Source organism: Lepidochelys kempii, chromosome 3, assembly GCF_965140265.1.
Source record: "Lepidochelys kempii isolate rLepKem1 chromosome 3, rLepKem1.hap2, whole genome shotgun sequence".
In the NCBI taxonomy this organism is placed as follows: Eukaryota; Metazoa; Chordata; order Testudines; family Cheloniidae; genus Lepidochelys; species Lepidochelys kempii.
This window is the reverse complement of record NC_133258.1, coordinates 149146923-149164512: the sequence shown is the minus strand read 5'-3', so window position 1 is coordinate 149164512 and position 17590 is coordinate 149146923. Positions and strand designations below refer to the sequence as shown.

General features: G+C 50.2%; 1 protein-coding gene across 7 annotated transcripts in view; it reads left to right on the top strand.

Annotated features, from left to right (window-relative positions):
• The window catches only part of MDGA1 (MAM domain containing glycosylphosphatidylinositol anchor 1), a 197178-nt gene extending 180100 nt beyond the window's left edge, over positions 1-17078 (top strand). For all 7 annotated transcript variants that reach the window (XM_073338541.1, XM_073338545.1, XM_073338539.1 and 4 more), the window contains 3 exons: positions 7757-7887; positions 9476-9584; positions 11618-17078. In XM_073338541.1, the coding sequence (XP_073194642.1) occupies positions 7757-7887; positions 9476-9584; positions 11618-11709 (332 nt within the window). In that variant the 3' untranslated portion in view covers positions 11710-17078. The remainder of the gene's footprint in view (positions 1-7756; positions 7888-9475; positions 9585-11617) is intronic.
• The last annotated feature ends 512 nt before the right edge of the window (positions 17079-17590 follow it).

The window sequence follows — 17590 nt, the reverse complement described above, 5'->3', positions numbered from 1 at the left end:
TTGGATGAATTTGATCCATCTGCCTAATTTGTCTGTCACTGCGGTATCTAGGCACCCAATACAGTAATTAAGAACAGTAGCTCCCATTGTGTGGGGAGGGGCCATTTTCTCTGCCCCCTATCCTTCTCCCCTTCCCCCCATAGGTTGTATGGCTGTGGGTTAGACTGGAGAAAGATCACAAGGAGCAGGAACAGTCATACTTGCTTTGTGTAGCCTGCTTTGGAGCAGGATGGGGGTATGGAAAGATTGCTCTGTGATGTGAGGGCCTCATCCTGCTGGAGGAGCTTTGCCATAGACTTCAATAGGGGCCGTGTCAAGCCCTAAACCAAGTGACGCCCTTTCCTCCTAATCTCTAGAGTTGGAGTTCCAGTGTAGGGCTATCTGCTCAAATATCAGCCTGGCCTCTTTCAGAATCAATGTTCCTCTAGATTGTTGATCAGGGATGCTGAAGGAGGGCGGTCCCTGAAGTAGCTGGGCCTTTGTCACTCTCAGAGCTCTGAGAGTGACAACTAGACCCTTGAAACTGACTTGGGCTGAAGATGAGCAAGACTAAAAGGCTATTTACTGTAGTATATGGACAATAGTTCCTTATAATGGAAATGCCTTCCCTTCCCTGACTATGACATTTCTAAAAGGATAATAGATACCAGGGATGGGGCTCTTGGTAGATAGGTGCTATACAATGTCATATGTCCAATGTATAGCGGAAAGCCATGTTTCAGGAACAGGTCTATTAGCAATATCCAAAATACCATGGTAGGGTGATTGAGAGTCCTGTTGAGTAGGGATGCTGTCTCCCGGTACTCTCAGTACTAAAAGAACAACAGCACTGCAGTTGGGACCCAGTCCTTAGCCTGCCGTCAGCTGATTGGAAGCATCTAGGGGGAGCTGGTGTGAAGTGGAGTCCATAAGGGAATGACAACTCTGGCCAGAGGCACAACCTGCCTGTGTCAGCACATTGGCAGCACAGAGCAGCCCACAGAGAAGGTAAGGGGAGGCTCAGCTCTTCATGACATTGAAAGAGACCTGAGGGCCCTGAGCTTCAATTCCTTATCTCAGGGGAAGGAAGCACCTCCACCTCACCAGGGATAGAGGCTAGTCCTATTGAGAGAGGTAGAGAGCAGGTATGGTCTCCAAAGACGCCAGCTGAGATACAGAGCTGTAATCGAGGCTCTCCCAACCCTTCCTCGGGCTGCCTGGGGGAATGCAGGGGTTTGAAGACTCATTCAGTTCAAGTTGCTCTTTATTTTCCACATTGCTGGGCTGTAAATAATCAAGTGTCCAGCTGAGAGAGTGGCTGGCTCTGTGCTCCTCTCTTGCCTTCCTTATCCCTGTCAGGGAGGGGAGCTCCAGAAGAGACTGATGGACTCATAAGCCCAAACGACTGTTCTGAGGGCATCCAAGGATGGGCCCAAGCTGGTGACAGGAAATGGGAATCTGCTATCAAGGCAGATTTAGTTCCCACTATACTCTGTTTGAGCTTTGTAAATGAGCCTTGGGTCTGGTGTGAGTGATCCCACAGACAGGACTAGGGCTCGAGAGAGCTTGGATGGAATCCCATCTATTAAAATAGGAGTGAAATGAAGCGTTGAGCAAGCAGGCTTGGGAGGCTGTTGAGAGTCTGTAATTGTGTTTATTACACATATGTTGCTATACAAAGCATCATTAGAGACAATGGAAGAGTAAATACCTCTTATCATGGCACAGAGACAAATTACAGTCCTATAAATTACAGCTCAGTGCAGCTTGATAGTATTTCTCTCCCTCCATCACCAATATGATCATTTTCCCCACTCTGTGTCTCACCTCTGAGTGGTAACTTTCTGCCAGAGCACCATAATGAGAACGCAAGCCTGCCGCTGATTGCTTTTCATTATCATTCATTTAAATGAGAAAGAGAAAGGCCTGTGTTTGTTCCCGGGATTATGAACAGTAATAGGTTCCTTCTGAGGGCTTTAGCTCGCTCCAGGGATTTGCCTGCTCTGAGCTTTGGGCTTGCTTTATGATCAGCTGTGTTAAAATAAACAATAGTGCCGGGGATGCAGTCAGAGGCCTGGTTACAGGAGGAAGGGCTTCGTCTCTCTGGGCTGGGTCAAGGTCTGTGGCCCTTGTGTGAGGCTTACAGTTGGCTCTACCCTGTACATCTACTGTATGGAAGATCACTTTGTTATTTACATCTCTGTTTCTCTAACCTAGAATCCAACCCCCTTTTGAGTTTCTGGGATTTGAATCCCCAGACTTGATTGGTTTGAAGTTGGACCCGAGTCTAATTTCTGGCTGCAGCCAAAATCGCCTATGAACAGCTGATCTCATGAGATTTCCACCTTTTGGGGCTGCAATATTACAGGGACATCTGTTCTGAGTTTCAGCACCATTGAATCTGAAACTGTACCCCCGCCTACAGCTAATCTGGGTCTGTTCTGTGATCCCAAACACCACCTGGCTTCACACTCCACTCCATCAAGCTAGAGGGATACAGTGTTATGCATACTACTCTGTGGGTCTCTCTCCACTCGCCGTACCCTCCTCCTTTTCCTAGCTAGACCTCATCTCTCAGTTACTTTCCTTCCTTCCAGCCATACTTTTTAGATCTATTATCCCTTTGGTTAGTATGTTAGTCTCGCCGTACAGCTCTGTGTTGCCTAAAACTGCTGTGGAAAATGCCACACTGCTGCTTAAGCTGCCATTTTTCCCAGGGGTTGAGCCTGTCCTCAGGTACTGTGCCCACCCTCATTCCCTGGCTCATTGGCCCACCCGTGCCAGCTGTTCCTGACTTTTGTCGCGGTTCCGACAGAGTGAAGTTTCTATCCCATGGCAACTGAAATAAGACCTTTTCATCCTGCAAGCAGGTAACATTTAGCAGCATCCCCTTGGGTTACTGTATCTGTCATCCCAGATGGTGCTCTTTTGTGTACACGCCACTCTTCTGAAATGCCAGCTCTGGGCTAAAAGGAGCCAGCAGAAGGCACAGCTTACTCACACAGTAATTGATTCCCCCTCATTTATTACAGGTCTTTATTTTCCCCTCTGATTAGAAAAGATGAAATAATACAGATAACAAATAAAATACCAAGATCGCCCCATTGGAGGGAGATACCAATGAGACTGGCAGTGCCCAGGGATTTCCTCTGTATCTCTCTGTCACTATGGGCTCCGACCTGCTGCGATGTTCTAGCAACAGACACCTGGCCTCCCCTTATCTGTGTATCACTAGCAGGTGTTTTGAGGAAAGGTCAAACAGATGGGGAGGAGGTGGGGGAATGAAAAGAGGCAACAAAACTACCAGTAAGAATGTGGATTTCTAAATGAGAAACTACATCACGGTAAAATCAAACTAGGTTGGTGGCTAGATTGCAAGTACAGATGGTCGGGAATTTTTTTGGCAAAACGTTTTTTGCTGAAAAATGCTGATTTGGCAAGACCAACACACTTTGTGAACCAGGATCAGAGTCCGCGAAGCACTCGACTCAACACAGTTTTGGTAACAAAAATAAGTTTGAGCTTGTTGAACCAGAAGGTTTGGGGGTTTTGAGTTTGAAGCAACTTTTTGTTGGGAAATATTAGTAAATCTACACTTTTTTAATAAAAGGAAAAATGTCAAAATTGAAACATCCTTTCAAAATTATTGAAACATTTCGATTGACTCGAATCTTTTTTTTTTTTTTTTAGATTTTCTGTTTGTGAAAATTTTCGAGATTTCAACTTTGCACCCAATTTCAGATGGGAAAATTTCAAACATTCTCATAAGCTAGGAAAAATGTTTCCTGTCCTGCCCTAACTGCAGGCAGCCATCCTGCACTGGCCCCCAGGGAATGAACAGAACAGGCCTTGCCCATCTCTGGTGCCTGTGAGCTGAGGACTGGAGGCATCTCCCAGTTAGATTTTTCTCCTACGTGGAGCCATTGGAAAGTCAGTATAATTACTACTCTCCCACTCACTGGCATCTTCCACCCAAGGATCACAAAGCATTTGCAAAGTATTAATTAATCCTCATAATCCTGCTCTGTGAAGTGAGTTAATAGCATTATCCCCATTTCACAGATGGGGAAAACTAAAGCACAGAGCAAGAGGGAGTAACTTGCTCAAGATCTCACAGCAAGTCATAGAGGGATAGAGCTGGGAATGGAACCCAGGAGTCCTGATTCCCTGGCCTGTGCTGTAACCACCAGAGTATCCTTCCTTATCCCAGGAACTGTACAGTGTCTGCTACTGAGGAATGCCCACCTAGAGCTGTTAGGCAGCCTTTATAAACAACTGGTTGGACATGCAGCCTCTGTTCTAGGAGAAGAACATTTGGTCCCCTTACAAGCGTAAGGTGTTTGGCTTGACCTGAACCCATCTGAAGTATTTATCAGGGGGTTGAAAATTATGCAGGGAGTAAGGAGGATTAGAAGGGATGAGAGAAGTGTCCTGTTACACAGAGGTGCCTAGTCACCAGAGCTGCACGTGGTCACTGGTCAGGACTTTGTGGATTTCAGCTGGGTCCTGCTCGCAGAGTTTGTTTTCAGAGAAATATCCTGGAAAGCATGAGGCCGTGTGCCATGGGCTCCATTGATCACATCCAGCACTCTGGGCAGGATCAGCGTGGCTCATGACACAGGGCCCTCTCCTGGTGCCTTCCTCACCCCCATACACACAAAACCTTCTGCTAGGCAGAAGGTTGTTGGCAGTGGGCCACATATGTTCACAGCCCATCTGCTGGGGTGGGATGGAGCAGACCTGCCTTTGCTGATCTTCAGGCTGTCTGGGATTTACCTTCTCAGCCTGTTGTTCCATCTCTTCAAGTAAGCTGGGGTCTGGTCTAGGAAGAAAGAACCTTCAGTCCCCCACAATCCCAGCAGAGGGCGTCTGTGTGTGTCATGCCACCCCGGCTGCCCCATCAGAAGACGAGGGGTGGGGTGGAGCAGGAGGCACCACTGTCATCTCAGTGGAGCTCCACCACGCCACCTGTCTTCCCAGCTAAGTATTCCCAGCTGTTACACTAGAATGGAAGCTGGGAATATCTCAGCTTTTTATAGCCCAGGACCAACAATACCAGATAGTCCTATCTGGAGGCCAGAGCCAAGGGTTTGTTGCCAAGAGGAGGTACTCCCGTCATGAGGCATTTAAGATAGGCTGGACCTTGAGAGCATTCTAGGAAACAAACCAGCACTGACTGAGTGAAGAAATGGACTCAAAGGCCTCATAAATCTTCCAAATCTTTCATTTCTATGACTCTGAGCCAGATCAAGAACTGGCGTAAGTAGCTGCAACCCTGTTGATTTCAAAGGGCTTGCACTCTTTTTGCCATGTCTGAACATGGCCCTATGAATCCATCAGAGTAGCGAGCAGAAGGCCATAGTCACTGAGACCGGCGAGGGGAATGTCTTTCCAGGCACGCTCAGGGAGGCAGCGTGGGTTAGTAATTAGAGCACAGGGCTGGGAGTCAGCAGACTTTGGTTCTCTTCGCAGCTCTAACACTGATTTGTAATATAATATTGGGCAAGTGACTTAGCTTCTCTGTGACTCAGTTTCCTCCTCTGTAGACTAGGGCTAGTGATACTGACCCATCTCACAGGGGAGTTGTGAGGCTTCACAGATGTTTGTAAAATGTTCCGAGATCCTCATCTGGGAAGTGCATATTAATTATTATTATTTTATTTATTTATTTTATTAGTATTATTTTTATTACTGGAGATCTTTGTTGGGCAAAAGGTAATAGCCTTGCTCCTTTTCCCTTGTTACTGCAGAGCAGAGGCTTGGAGTTGACAGTCAGGAGTGTGCTCAGGATTGGTTTGGGCTTCGACCAGGAGTTCACAGACAGTGCTTAGTTGGCACCAATTCACATTCCAGTGCTCCTTTTAGTCCCTTTCCATTTTGCCTTCTCTTTTTTCCTAGGGCACCAAAATCCATTTACTGAACAATTTGTCCCACCAGTGGCTGTTCAGCCAGGCTCTTACATGGCAGATCCTAGCGTCAGTCACTGAATGAGGTTAGAATAGAGGGTGGCTGTTTTTAATCCTGACTCGCTGGCAGCTTCATGCAAATTCTTTCCTCTCTCTGCACCTCTCACCTTCCCAGCTCTAGTGGCTGTAATTAGCTGTGCTCAACATAACCCCATAGATCAATGTCAATGAGACTATTTAGTTCCTTCTTGGACCATCAATTCACCCTACAGCCTCAATGAGATTTAGGCTTCATTCTTCTTCAATCAGACATTCCTTCACTGGGAGTTTCTGAGGCCAGTGGGCAGGGAGGACATAAGGACACCTGTGGCTCAAAGCTGTCTTTTGCTAGAGACACGCACAGTGACTTTCCTCATTCCAGTCTCTGTGTTTCCACGGAGGAGAGCCTCGATTCACTTATCTCAGTCTTCCCAAGGTCACGCAATGCCAGCTGACCTCTCCAGAGAGCGATGTGCTGGGTCACATGTCACCTCGGCTCGTGGTGTCAATCCAAGTGCAAAATGGGCGCCTCCAGGGAAAGAATCTGCTCTTACCATTCGAAGGATTTTTTTTTTCCCCTGACTTGTTCAAATTTCCTCCTAGGAATCAGAGATGGAATGTTTAGATCAGCTGATCCATCCTGCCTCCTCACCAGTCCTGGCTTAAACCCAAGGTGATGTTTGAATAACACCAGACATGGGGGTTTCCTTTCCTTCTCTTTGGAGATTGTTCCACAGTCTTGTGTCTCACCATGTTGGGAACTTTTTCTTGATGTTCAGCTTGTTATAATCCCATAACTCCTACTACCAGTCCCTCGGACCTCCCTGACCAATCCCTCTTCCCCATTCATGCTGACACTCTTTGGCCATTTCTAGGCAATCTCTCTCCCTTCCCCCTTAGTGTATGTCTACACTGCACCTGGGAACTAGCCTCCCAGCCTAAGTAGACAGATTTGCACTATTTTGCTAAAAACAGCAGCATTGTAGTTGCGGCTGAGTCTCCCCGGCTCACCCAACCCCTGGGTCTGAGCTCAGGTGGGTAGCTCACGTCTTTGCTGGAGCTGCAACATGTATGCTGCTATTTTTAGCGCACTAGCTCAAGCTAAGCTAGTGCATGTCTGTCTACCTGGGCTGGGAGGCTTGCTCCCGGCTACAGTGTCACTGTGCCTGTAGTGATGTGTTAGCCAAGTTACAGATATTTCATGCTTTTAACCTTTCCTTCTGAGTCAGCCACTCCAAGTCTAAACGTTTCATCATCTTTATTACACATCCCTGAACATCCTCCAACTCTATAGCTTTCTGACAGTGCAGCACCCCGATGGGGTCCTTCCACAACCAGAGAGAGAGAGCGAGACATCAGCTGCTATGTGCCAGCCTACCTCTGAGACTTGGCTGCCACGTATGAAATGCTCCTAGGTGCAGTGTGACCAGAGCTGTATGGAAGGGGGCTGCTCCCTCCCTGCCCTGTGCCTGATGCCTCTGAGAGTGAAGTACCGAGGTCAGAACACAGCAGCCCAGCCCTTCAGGAGCAGCAGTGGCTTCAGCCCAGCCCTTCAGTGCAGGGGCTGGAGATGCCACGATTCTATTCAAGTCCTACAGACCTCCCCGGTTCCCATCCCCTTCTGTCCTCTTGCTCTAGGAGCATAGTCCTGCCCTGGATGGTCTCTGTGGCCCAGATTTTCAAAGGTATAGGCAACTGACCCTTGTTGAAATCATTGGGCAGCTCTGTTGGGCCACTGACAAAGGGTCCTTAATGTCAGCAGGACTCTCTGGGACACTTGCAAGCTGATGGAGCCTGACCCAGGCCTCCAGTGTCCAGTTTCTTTCTTGCAGGCTCCTTGAATCTTCTGGTTCGTTTGCGGAACAAACGGGCCATTGACACCCAAGTCTGGTCGCTCAGCGGGAACAGAGGAAATGAGTGGCAACAAGCACACGTCCCCATCAACCCCCCAGGACCCTTTCAGGTAAGCAGGCACAAGATCCTCCCCTCCTTCCCCCCATCCCAGATGCATTTTATGCCCAGGAAGAGCCATCACCCGAACAGCCCTAATAGGGAACAGGGGAGGGCACAGAGCAGTTCCCCCCGCTCCCAGGGTTGTGGGGAGGGAGTGTGTTAAAAGTCACAACCAGTTTCAGGGAGGGAAGAGAATGGAGTTTCATGCCTCTGCAGACCTCTTGCCCAATTCCATCATGCACAAGCACAGATTTGTTACTATCAATCTGTGGTTGAACACTGGCCTGGGAACTGGTCTGATACTGCGGGGTTGCTTGTGAGTGCCAGATCTGTGCGCACTGGTCTGTTACTGTAGCACTTGTGAGCTTGTTGTTGGGGATGGGGTTGTGAGCTCTGGAGCCCTGCACACTGGTTTGTTGTTGTAGGGTTGCTTGTGAGCACTGGGCTTGGCACTCTTTTGGGGCTTGTGAGTGCAGGGGCATTCACCCATTAGTTGTTGTAGGGTGCTTAATGCAATGCCCTGCATGCTGGGTTGGTGTTGTAGGGTTACTTGTGAGTGCTGAGTCTGTGTGCGTTGATCTGTTGTACAGTCGTGAAGGGCCTATACTTTGGGGTGCTATAAAATCACAAAGAAGAATGTAGTTACTCATGAGAGTAACTATGTGAGTCTGCGTGCAGCTCTGTGCTGAGGGGTGAGCAGGGCGTGTGTGCTCTCTCCAGGGTAGCTGGGCAGGGATTATAGTGGCCGTGCAGGACTAGTGTGGGTGGGGGCAGAAGAGGGGACGAGCCCGAAGCTGGGTTTTACCCCTCTGCACAGTGAGTGAGAGCTGGCCCCAATTGTGTCCTCCCTGCCGCCAGCAGGTAGTGATTGAGTCTCTGCCCCTGGGCTGCCGGCAGAGTTTGGTAACCATGGGAACAGAAGAGGGAGCTCAGGCTGATGAATGACAGGCTCTGAGAAGGAAGCAGCCAGTCTCTCCAGGATTCCTGACCAGGGTGGGGGGCATAGGGAGGGGAGCCCTACAGCCCCCAAATGGAGATGCCCCAAAGGTGGAGTGGGAATCGCTGTCTGCTATCTGTGGGGAGCAGGGGCTGCCCCAGTTCAACTTACTCCCACCCCAGGGCTTTGGTGACACTAGGTCCCTCACTGGCCTGCCCAGGGGCACTTAGGAGAGGGACCCTCTGCGCAGTGCAGGCGTGTCAGGTGATGAGCACAAGGAACCCCACGCGGATGCAGCCGGGGGACGGGGGCTTGGAGAGGGAGAAGGGCCCCATGGGGAACAGCCCAGGGGCTGTGGGGGAGTGACCAGAGGGCTGGGAGAGCAACAAATCCCGCTCAGGGGGCTCAGCCAGGGGGGCAGCCATGTTGCTGTAGGGAACGGAGACTGTTCCGGGGGGTGACCAGTGGGCTATAGGAGTCTGGGGCCCTGGGCTGGCGGTGGGACCCCCTCACAGTCAGGGCACCTCTGCTGGGCAGTTGGTGACTGTGGATGTGGCACTCTGTGTCCTACCTGTTCTGTATACATGGGCCTGGCCCGTCGGTGAGGCCATTCCCCTGTCTCGGGGCAGCCCCCCTCACTGCTCATTGTCTCCGTCCGCAGATCATCTTTGAAGGCGTGCGCGGCACGAGCTACGAGGGGGATATTGCCATTGACGATGTCACTCTGAAAACGGGAGACTGCCCAAGGAAGCCGATTGGCCCAAATAAAGGTGAGTATGTGACCCGGCTTGAGTATACATGTGAGTGGGCACCTGGGGGGCTGCTAAAGGAAGAAAGGGCATGGGGGGGATCTGATGCATTGATATGAGCATGTATCAGTGAACAGAGAGGGAACACATGTAAGTATAAGTACCCAGTGTGTGTCGCTCAGTGAGTGTTAGTGGGATGTTTGTGGCTGTGGTGTTTTTATGTCAGTGTTGCTTGGCATGGGTGGCTTGGTGTGTGTGCTGGGGAGGTGTTGGTTGTCAATGGGGTCTGTGTGAGTGTTTGAGTTGAGGGGATGTTGGTTGGTTTTTGTAGGGTGGGTGTTGGATGTTAAGTGGGTCTGAGTGGATGCTAGTGCAATGGGAGGTATGTAGAATTGGGTGTCTGGTATGTTGGGGGGAGTTGGATATCAACTAGATCTGTGTGGGTTTTGGGAGGGGTGTTAGATGTCAGTTGGGTCTGTGTGGGTGTTTGTGTTGGGTGGACAGTGTGTAAGGTAGGTGTTGGTTGGGTGTCAGAAAGGTTGTGTTGGATGGGTGGCATGTAGGGTGACTGGATGTTGGTTGGGTGTGGGGGAGGTTGCTTTGGGTGGGTGGTGTGTAGGGTGGCTGTTGGGTGTTGGTTGGATCTGTGGGGGATTGTGTTGGGTGGGTGGTGTGTAGGGTGGGTGTTGGATGTCTGTTGGGTCTGTGGGGGAGGGTTGAGTTGGAGGGTGTGGAGGGTTTTATGGGGAAGTATTTGGTTTACTGCTCAGTGTATGATGACACATTATTAAAGCAAAGCCTTCCAACAGGAAAGGGGAGGAGGGTTTAGCTGCCTGATAGGGTAGGACAGAGATCTCTCATGGTCAACTTGACATTGCTGTTGGGTTGCTCCAGAATCTCTAACCCCTGAACTGGCAAGTAACAGCCCAGGGTCAACGTGACCTTAAAGAATGATGCAGAATCCATATGGATGGTGTTGCTGGACCTGCTAGCTGGTCAGAAGCCTGCAACTGGGCACTGAACTCTGTATTAATATGCCAAGGTTTTGGCCAGGGTATTGGGCAGTTTCAAGATCACTATTTCTGGAGAGGCTTATGAAGTATCACAGATCTTGTACCAGTGGAGCTGGTTAACACTAGTTATGTGAGCAGCCTTGGAGAGGGGGCAGATCTTCTTTGAGCCTTTAAGGCTCAAGTCCTGCAATGAGGGACAGACTGCACCAGAACAGAGGGTCCAGCTAACCCGAGAATCCTAGAATTTCGAGATTGGACAGAAGTAGCTGTACTGGGGCCTATTTAGTCCACCTCTGAGGCCCAGGCAGGACTGTTCCCTAGAGTATATGCCAGGGTTGCTTGTTCAGGCTCATTCAAAATGTCCTTAGCAATGTGCCTTTTCCCCGGGGAGACAGTTCCCCAGCCTAATGAATCTTACGGTCAGGAAATATGTTCTGATATTCAGCCAATGTTTTACTTGGCTTTATTTCACCATACAGCCCATCCCACTCTGAACAATCTCTCTTGTTACTTACAAAATGAACCTTTCACATACAAGTAGGTGGATCTCACATCACCCTCAGTCATTGTTTAGGCAAGAAAGATTTAGTCTTTCATCTTCACTCAGAAATAAACCCCTCTAGCCCCATGATCATTTGTGGTCCTCTTCTCTAAGCCTCTCCAGTTTGCCAATATCTTCCTGACATGAGAGGTTTCTAAAGAGGGATCCTTCCCTGCTGGCTGTAGGATGTGCAGCCATGGCTGTACTATACTAGCCAGTTTGATGCCACGTTGCACTGGGAAAGAGGGACGTTGTTTTTTCCTTGACTTCTGCCCCTGAGCGTGAATGCTGGTGTCCTATGAGCTTAGTCCCAGCTACGGTCTCAACCGGATCCCCAAGAAGAAAAGAATGAGGGTAGGATGGCAGGTATCTAGTGTATGCTGAGCTTGCAGTTTCCTGTGGGGCCAGCTGGCACTGACATTGGTTGACTTGCTCTACAGGGTATGTCTCGTTTCCATAACCAATCTCTCTCTCTCTCTCTCTCTCTCTCTGGCCTGCAGCAGTCGCCCTTCCGGGGAACAGTGTCCCAACCCTGCACAGGTCTTCTCTCGGTGGGCCACTGACTTTTTTCCTTTACGTGCTGCTCAGATGATGGCAAGCAAGTGCTCCGGTCTTCTGGCCAAGACATTCCTGCTCCTTTCCTACTCAGCCACCTCTGCTCCTCTTCCTCCCCCTCCTCACTGGCACACCAAAGTGTCCATACGTTACCAAAGACTGACAAGCATGACCACGCAAAGGGATCTGCTCAGGACCTGGTGGATTCCTCAAGAAAGTCATAATGTCTAAAAATAAATAAATAAATAAAAACAGAAAATGAGAGAGAGAGAGAGAGAGAGAGGAAGGAAGGAAGGAAGAAAACAATCACACAAGAAGGAATGAAGAAAAATGGGAATGACAAAAATGTAAAGAACGAATGAAGGAGGAAACTCCCCCTCCCCGTGTTTCCTTGGGAACATTGGACAGGACTTCCTCAGGGAAGTGGGAACTTTGTTTTAAACAATATATATATATATATATATATATATTAAAGCACAAATTTCTACCAGAACTGTTACCTTCTTTACTGCAGAGCCCACAGCTTAGGAGACGGTGTACCGCAGCGCTCCCCTTTTGGCTCTCTGTGTTCCACCTTTATCCTTCTGGCTCTGGCTACCGTGTACCAGCTGCAGTGCCCCTACGGTAACATCCCACCTGCCTCCATGTGGGGCAGCTCACCTCCCGAGTGCTGGTTGGCCATAGCCTCTCGCTCCATGCTGCATGTGCTTCAGTGTCTCCATCTGCATCTTCCAGACTTCCGTGTATTCAACTGTCTATGTGTGATTTGCTTTAATCCACACCGCACTCCCCCACTCTCTGTGTCCTCCCGCCCCGACTCCAACCCAAAGAAGACAACAGCGGAGTGGACCCATCATCTGGATTGTACTGAGTGGTGGAAAAACCCTGGGTCGATCCAATTGCAGGACCAGCCACCGAATGCTCCCAGGTGCTTCTCTCTCTGCATCTCTCACTTCCCACTGCTGGGTGCACAAACTCTGATGATGGAGCCGAGGCTGCAAACAAAAGCTGCAGGTGGCAGGGTGGTGACATGCGGACAGCACTTGTCAGTCAGTGGACATTGGAGTGGAGCTGCAGCAGCCTTGGGGCCAGGATCTCCTCTCAGCTTTTTTTGGTTAACTAACTTATTTCTTTCTTCATTCCATTGTTAGCCTTCCTCGCCCCCAAGCTCCTATTTCCTTTCAGACTGTGGGGAGGGGCATGGATTTGCACCCTTTACATCCCCCCACCCCAAACCACAGGCCTCTCCTAGTCTCCAACCCTTGTGCCCACTGAATGGATCTGAAATTGCAGCTGCTGCCTTGAGCTCCCAGGACTTGTGGTTCCCCAGCTGTGTTCCCTTCGCCGGAGTAACAGAGGAGCCAGGGGATGGAATGGGCACTAAAGCTCCTGGGTAACTGGGCAGAGCAGGTGGCTGGATCCCAAAGAGGGGATCGTTCTGGTTTTCACTTCTGTTGGCTGCTGGGGAAGAGGGTGCAGGTAGGGAGAAAGTTGGGATTTCTTCGTCATGGAGTTCATGCTGCCACCATGAAGGAATAAAGCCAATGTCTCAGGAGAGTTGCCTCTTGGCTCTGACCCTGTTCCAGCCAGATCCATCCTGCTCCCTACAGCAGCCATGGCTTTAGCCTGGGGATGACGTGGTGGGTAGGCATCTGCTGTACCATGTGAACTCAGGAGCAAGGTCTCCCATAGGCTAGCCAAGTAGGAGCCATGCTGACCTTGTTGTGGCTGGAAACAGCTCTAGGCCTATCTTGGTCTCATCCCTCCCTCCAAAGAATAATGTTAGCTGTACCTGTGTGGATGGCTCTCAGGGGGAGTGCATCAGTGCGTGCTGGGGAGATTCAGTGAGGTGACATGCTTTCCTCTGAGGCACACCCAGTCTGCATGTTACTCCCAGGGCACAGCAGAGGTACACTGACCTGTCTCAGGTGTAGAGTCAACAGCACACGTGTCCCCACCCCACCCTCTCTGATGACTTTATCATAAATTTAGGCTTCTCTGGACAATAGCATGTCACTAAATCAACTCAAAGTATCACCTGCCCAAAGCCTTCTGCAGTGCTTGGCTTCCCAAAATGCCTGAGGCCTGGCTTCCCCCTCACCGCCCAGTGGGGAGGCCTGTGTTCAGTGCACTACCTTACTGTCCAAGAGACCCATCCTCCAGTGCTGGATCCAACTGCTCACTCCTCAGGCCTCTAGGAGATGACATCTTGAGTCATTCTGCAGTGACCCTTGTGGCCAGCGTAGGATGTGTGCTGATGGGCTCCAAAGGGAGTCCCATCCAGTCATCCTCAGCCCAAAAAAAGGGTGTTGGGTTGAGGAGATCCTTCACAGAGGACTTCCCAAAAGATATCAAAGGGTCCAGCCACGGGGTTCCAAAACTCCATTCCCTCTATGGCTAACTGATGGTTTTCCTGCTCTCCAGGACTGAGGACTCTGCCCTCTTCATCTGCTTAGTCCCTCCATCTCCTGAGCCAAGATCTTTGTTGCAGTGAACATTTAGCAAGGGAACATGGTACCATTGCCATTGGCCAGGTATTGCAGTGGGGCCCTTGCAGAGTAACCTCTCCCCACTGCCAGCAGACCCCAGGGAATGCAACCAACCAGCCCCCAGCTTTTTAGAAAGTCTCCTTCAATTCTATGCCCTGGAATGTGGTCTCTCCAGGAAGCAGCTTTCTTTCCTCCTTATATGCTTTCCAGGGGGTCTGATCTTAATCCTTGGAGGAGAGTTGGTGCTCTCCCCAGGCAGTGCAGGGGCCTAGTGCTGTCTAATGATTTGGGTCAGCTGCAAAAGTTCCCTCTCATGTTGCAGCAGGCCTTGGAGTGGGGTGGAGTATGTTCCCTTCCAAAAGAGCTAGCCATGAGAGCCCATATTTCCTTCTCGATGTGGGGGTGGGGAGGAGGCAGGTCATGAATTTGCACCTTTTGACATTTTGGGGGGATGTGGGTGAGCTCTTGTGATAACGTTCCCCTGAAGAGGAACAGCGGGAGGCATCCTGCAGAGCTGGCAGGGGAGGTGGAGGAGAGGGATCAAGGTCTTGAGCAAGAACTATCCCTGAACAGACATAGGTGAGAATGGACTGATTCTAAAAAGGGAAACCTGTGACCCCTACGTCCCTGCTCTACTGCAGCATCTGGCCCATTCACCACACACGCAGGAATGTGCCAGAGCCACTGAGCTGACCCACCACGCTCAAGGTCACCGTCCAGTCCGTGGTATTGGAGCAGCGTAGATTTTCCTTTAGACAGCAATTGCCTTCTCCAGCCACTGGGTTCAAATGATCACTGCTTTTTGGCCAATTTGCCCTTGTATAAATCTCAGGGAGCCCCTGTTCATCCCTCCCTTCCTAGATTCCTTTCCCCTTTATGTGTGGCTTGAAAGCAGCTGGTGTTGTGTTTACCAGAGATTCATTAACCCAAGTGCCTCAGCTTGTCAGATGTATTAAGGATGAAAGGAAGGAATTCATTGCACTGTCAGCAGTGGTGAGTGTGCGGGAGCAGAGGAAGGAGCCAGTTCAGCAGCAAGGCTGCCTAAATTCAGGCGGATGGAGGCTGCACATGAGAGTGGGAACATGCTGTTATTCCTGAGAGGCCTGGCCACCTTGGCCTGGGACCTCACAAACTAAGCTGGGTTGTGTTAAATAGATGGGAGACTCCGTGGAAACTCCAGGTCCTGCAAGAAATAGTATTTTTGGTTAGGTAACCCCAGCCTCTGCACTGAGCTTTCGGAAGAGGTCTAAAACTATATTCTGTATCCCATGTCATTAAAGATCGCCTGGCACTTTACACTGATGTTAAACCCAGTGTCCTGGGCAAATTATAATCCTTACATTTCATTAGTGTCCTTCCTTCAGTTTCTGATGCAGTTTCAATGAGATACATTATCCTTCACTTCCTGACCTTCACTGTTGTTGTGTGACTCTTAAGTTCCATTCCAGAGGTGGCTGCATTTCAGATTATTACTCGCTATAGTTAGGAAACTCCTGCAGGAGAAAAGGTGCTTATATCTATGTTCGTGACTGTGTTTATTTACAGGGCAATCTTTGGTAGGTAGGTGTAGAGATGAAGTAGGGCAATTGCTATGTGGGTGTAATCCAATATATACTCAGCCCTTTTTTTTTCAGTACGTGAAACAAAATGTGCGTGCACAGGCATAGATTGCAGGTATCCGATGTCGTGAGTGATATTGTATAGTTAGGCTTGCAAGGGAAGTTTTATTTGAAACCTCTCTGCAGTTGCTCATTGCATTCTGAAAAAAATATTTTGTTTTTATTGTAATTTCCCACATTTGAGTAACAGCCCCAGTCACAGATCACCAACCTAGGATTTTCAGCTCTGCAAGCATGCATTATCACCCCTTGCAGTACAGGTGCAACTTCTTTTGCTGGTGCAGTAGTAGGCTTTTATCCTTTTATGTGGCTCAGCCACTAGAAGGCAACACAACTGGCATGTTACATTTGATCTCAGGTCATGAGCAAGTACATTGGAAAGTCTGAGGGAAAATCTTTCCAGCCACTTTGGAATGAAAGCGAGCAGGAAAAGAAATACGTCTTTTTTGCATTATTTAAAAAATTATTCAAACTTTTTTTTAACTCACAACAAGTTCAAAAACAACTGAAGTTTAAAACATTACGTTTGACACGTGTACAAATCTAACTCTGTATCATCTCTCAGTGCACCAGCTAAGAATCAGTCTTGAAAAAATGTTACCCTGGGGGAAGCAGTTTTATCGGGTTGGGGGGGCGGTGTTGGGGAAGCAGTACAATACAAATGTTTGTTCACAGGATTAGCCTGGTACATTTCATGATAGTTTTGCAAGGCTGATTGATGGCATGTATATGTATTAATAATCATGCTACAAATGGCATTTCGTTCCCAGCTGCTATTCAAGGCCACTGAAATTTTAACTTCTTAGTATACTAGGCCCTTTAGGCCCCAGCCCACTCAGAAACACTGCAAAGAGTCTTCAGTATCTGTGAGAGAGCAGGCACCCTACTTCACCTCCTAGCCTGGTCTGTTCCTAGTCCCTGCAAGCCAGCAGCACCAGGAAAGCTGCTGTATCTCTGGACTGGTGTTTTGTGCTTCTCAGCCAACAGACGGTACTGGGTTTACAATGGTGCCAGTGGTGCCATGGAGCCGGGCCCATGCTCAGAAGGGGCCCCGGCCTGCTCCGCTTGCACTGTGCCCCAAGACCCTGCCAGCCCGTTGTTCCCCTCCACACACTCTCACTTGCTCCTCTTGGCCTGCCCGCCACGGACTCCTCTCTGCCCCCTGGCCGGACTCCAGTGCACCTCCGGCTCCGGGCAGTCTCTCCTTCCCACCGCCCCTGGGACCCCACCTGTCTCCTCGGAGCTGATCCTCCTGGGACTGGTACAGAAGCCTGGCCAGTCTCGGGCAGTCGGAGGGGGAAGGAGGGGACAGTGGGGGGGGGGGGCTGGCTGGGCCCCTCCAGGCAAGTGGGTCCTGAGGGAGCCCTGGCCGGGGCAGTCCCTGGCCTGGATGATTGCGCCACTCCTGAGGGGCCAGAGCGATTCCCTGCCCCGGGACCAGCCCTGGCTGCGCTGCTGGCTCAGCCCAGCAGACACAGTCGCCTCCCAGCAGGGCTGGTGAATGTGACCAGGAGGCAGGGGGTGGGGGAGTGGGTCTCTGGGGGCTCTCAGGGGAGGGTGCTGGGAAGATGTGTGTGTTGGGGTGCTGGGCAGTTGTGATGGGGCTGTGGACAGGGGGGCACTGGGTAAGGGTGGTGTTGTGCGGGACACTGTGCATTTGTGGGAGGACCCGGGAGGGGAGCTAGACATAGCGAGTCTGGGCGGGATCTGGCCATCGGGAGTGGGGGGGGGCTGCGTGGCATGGCATGGGCCCACCCCCGACAGGAACAGGCACGCTGTCAGCACAGGGCCAGGCGGGACACTATTTACA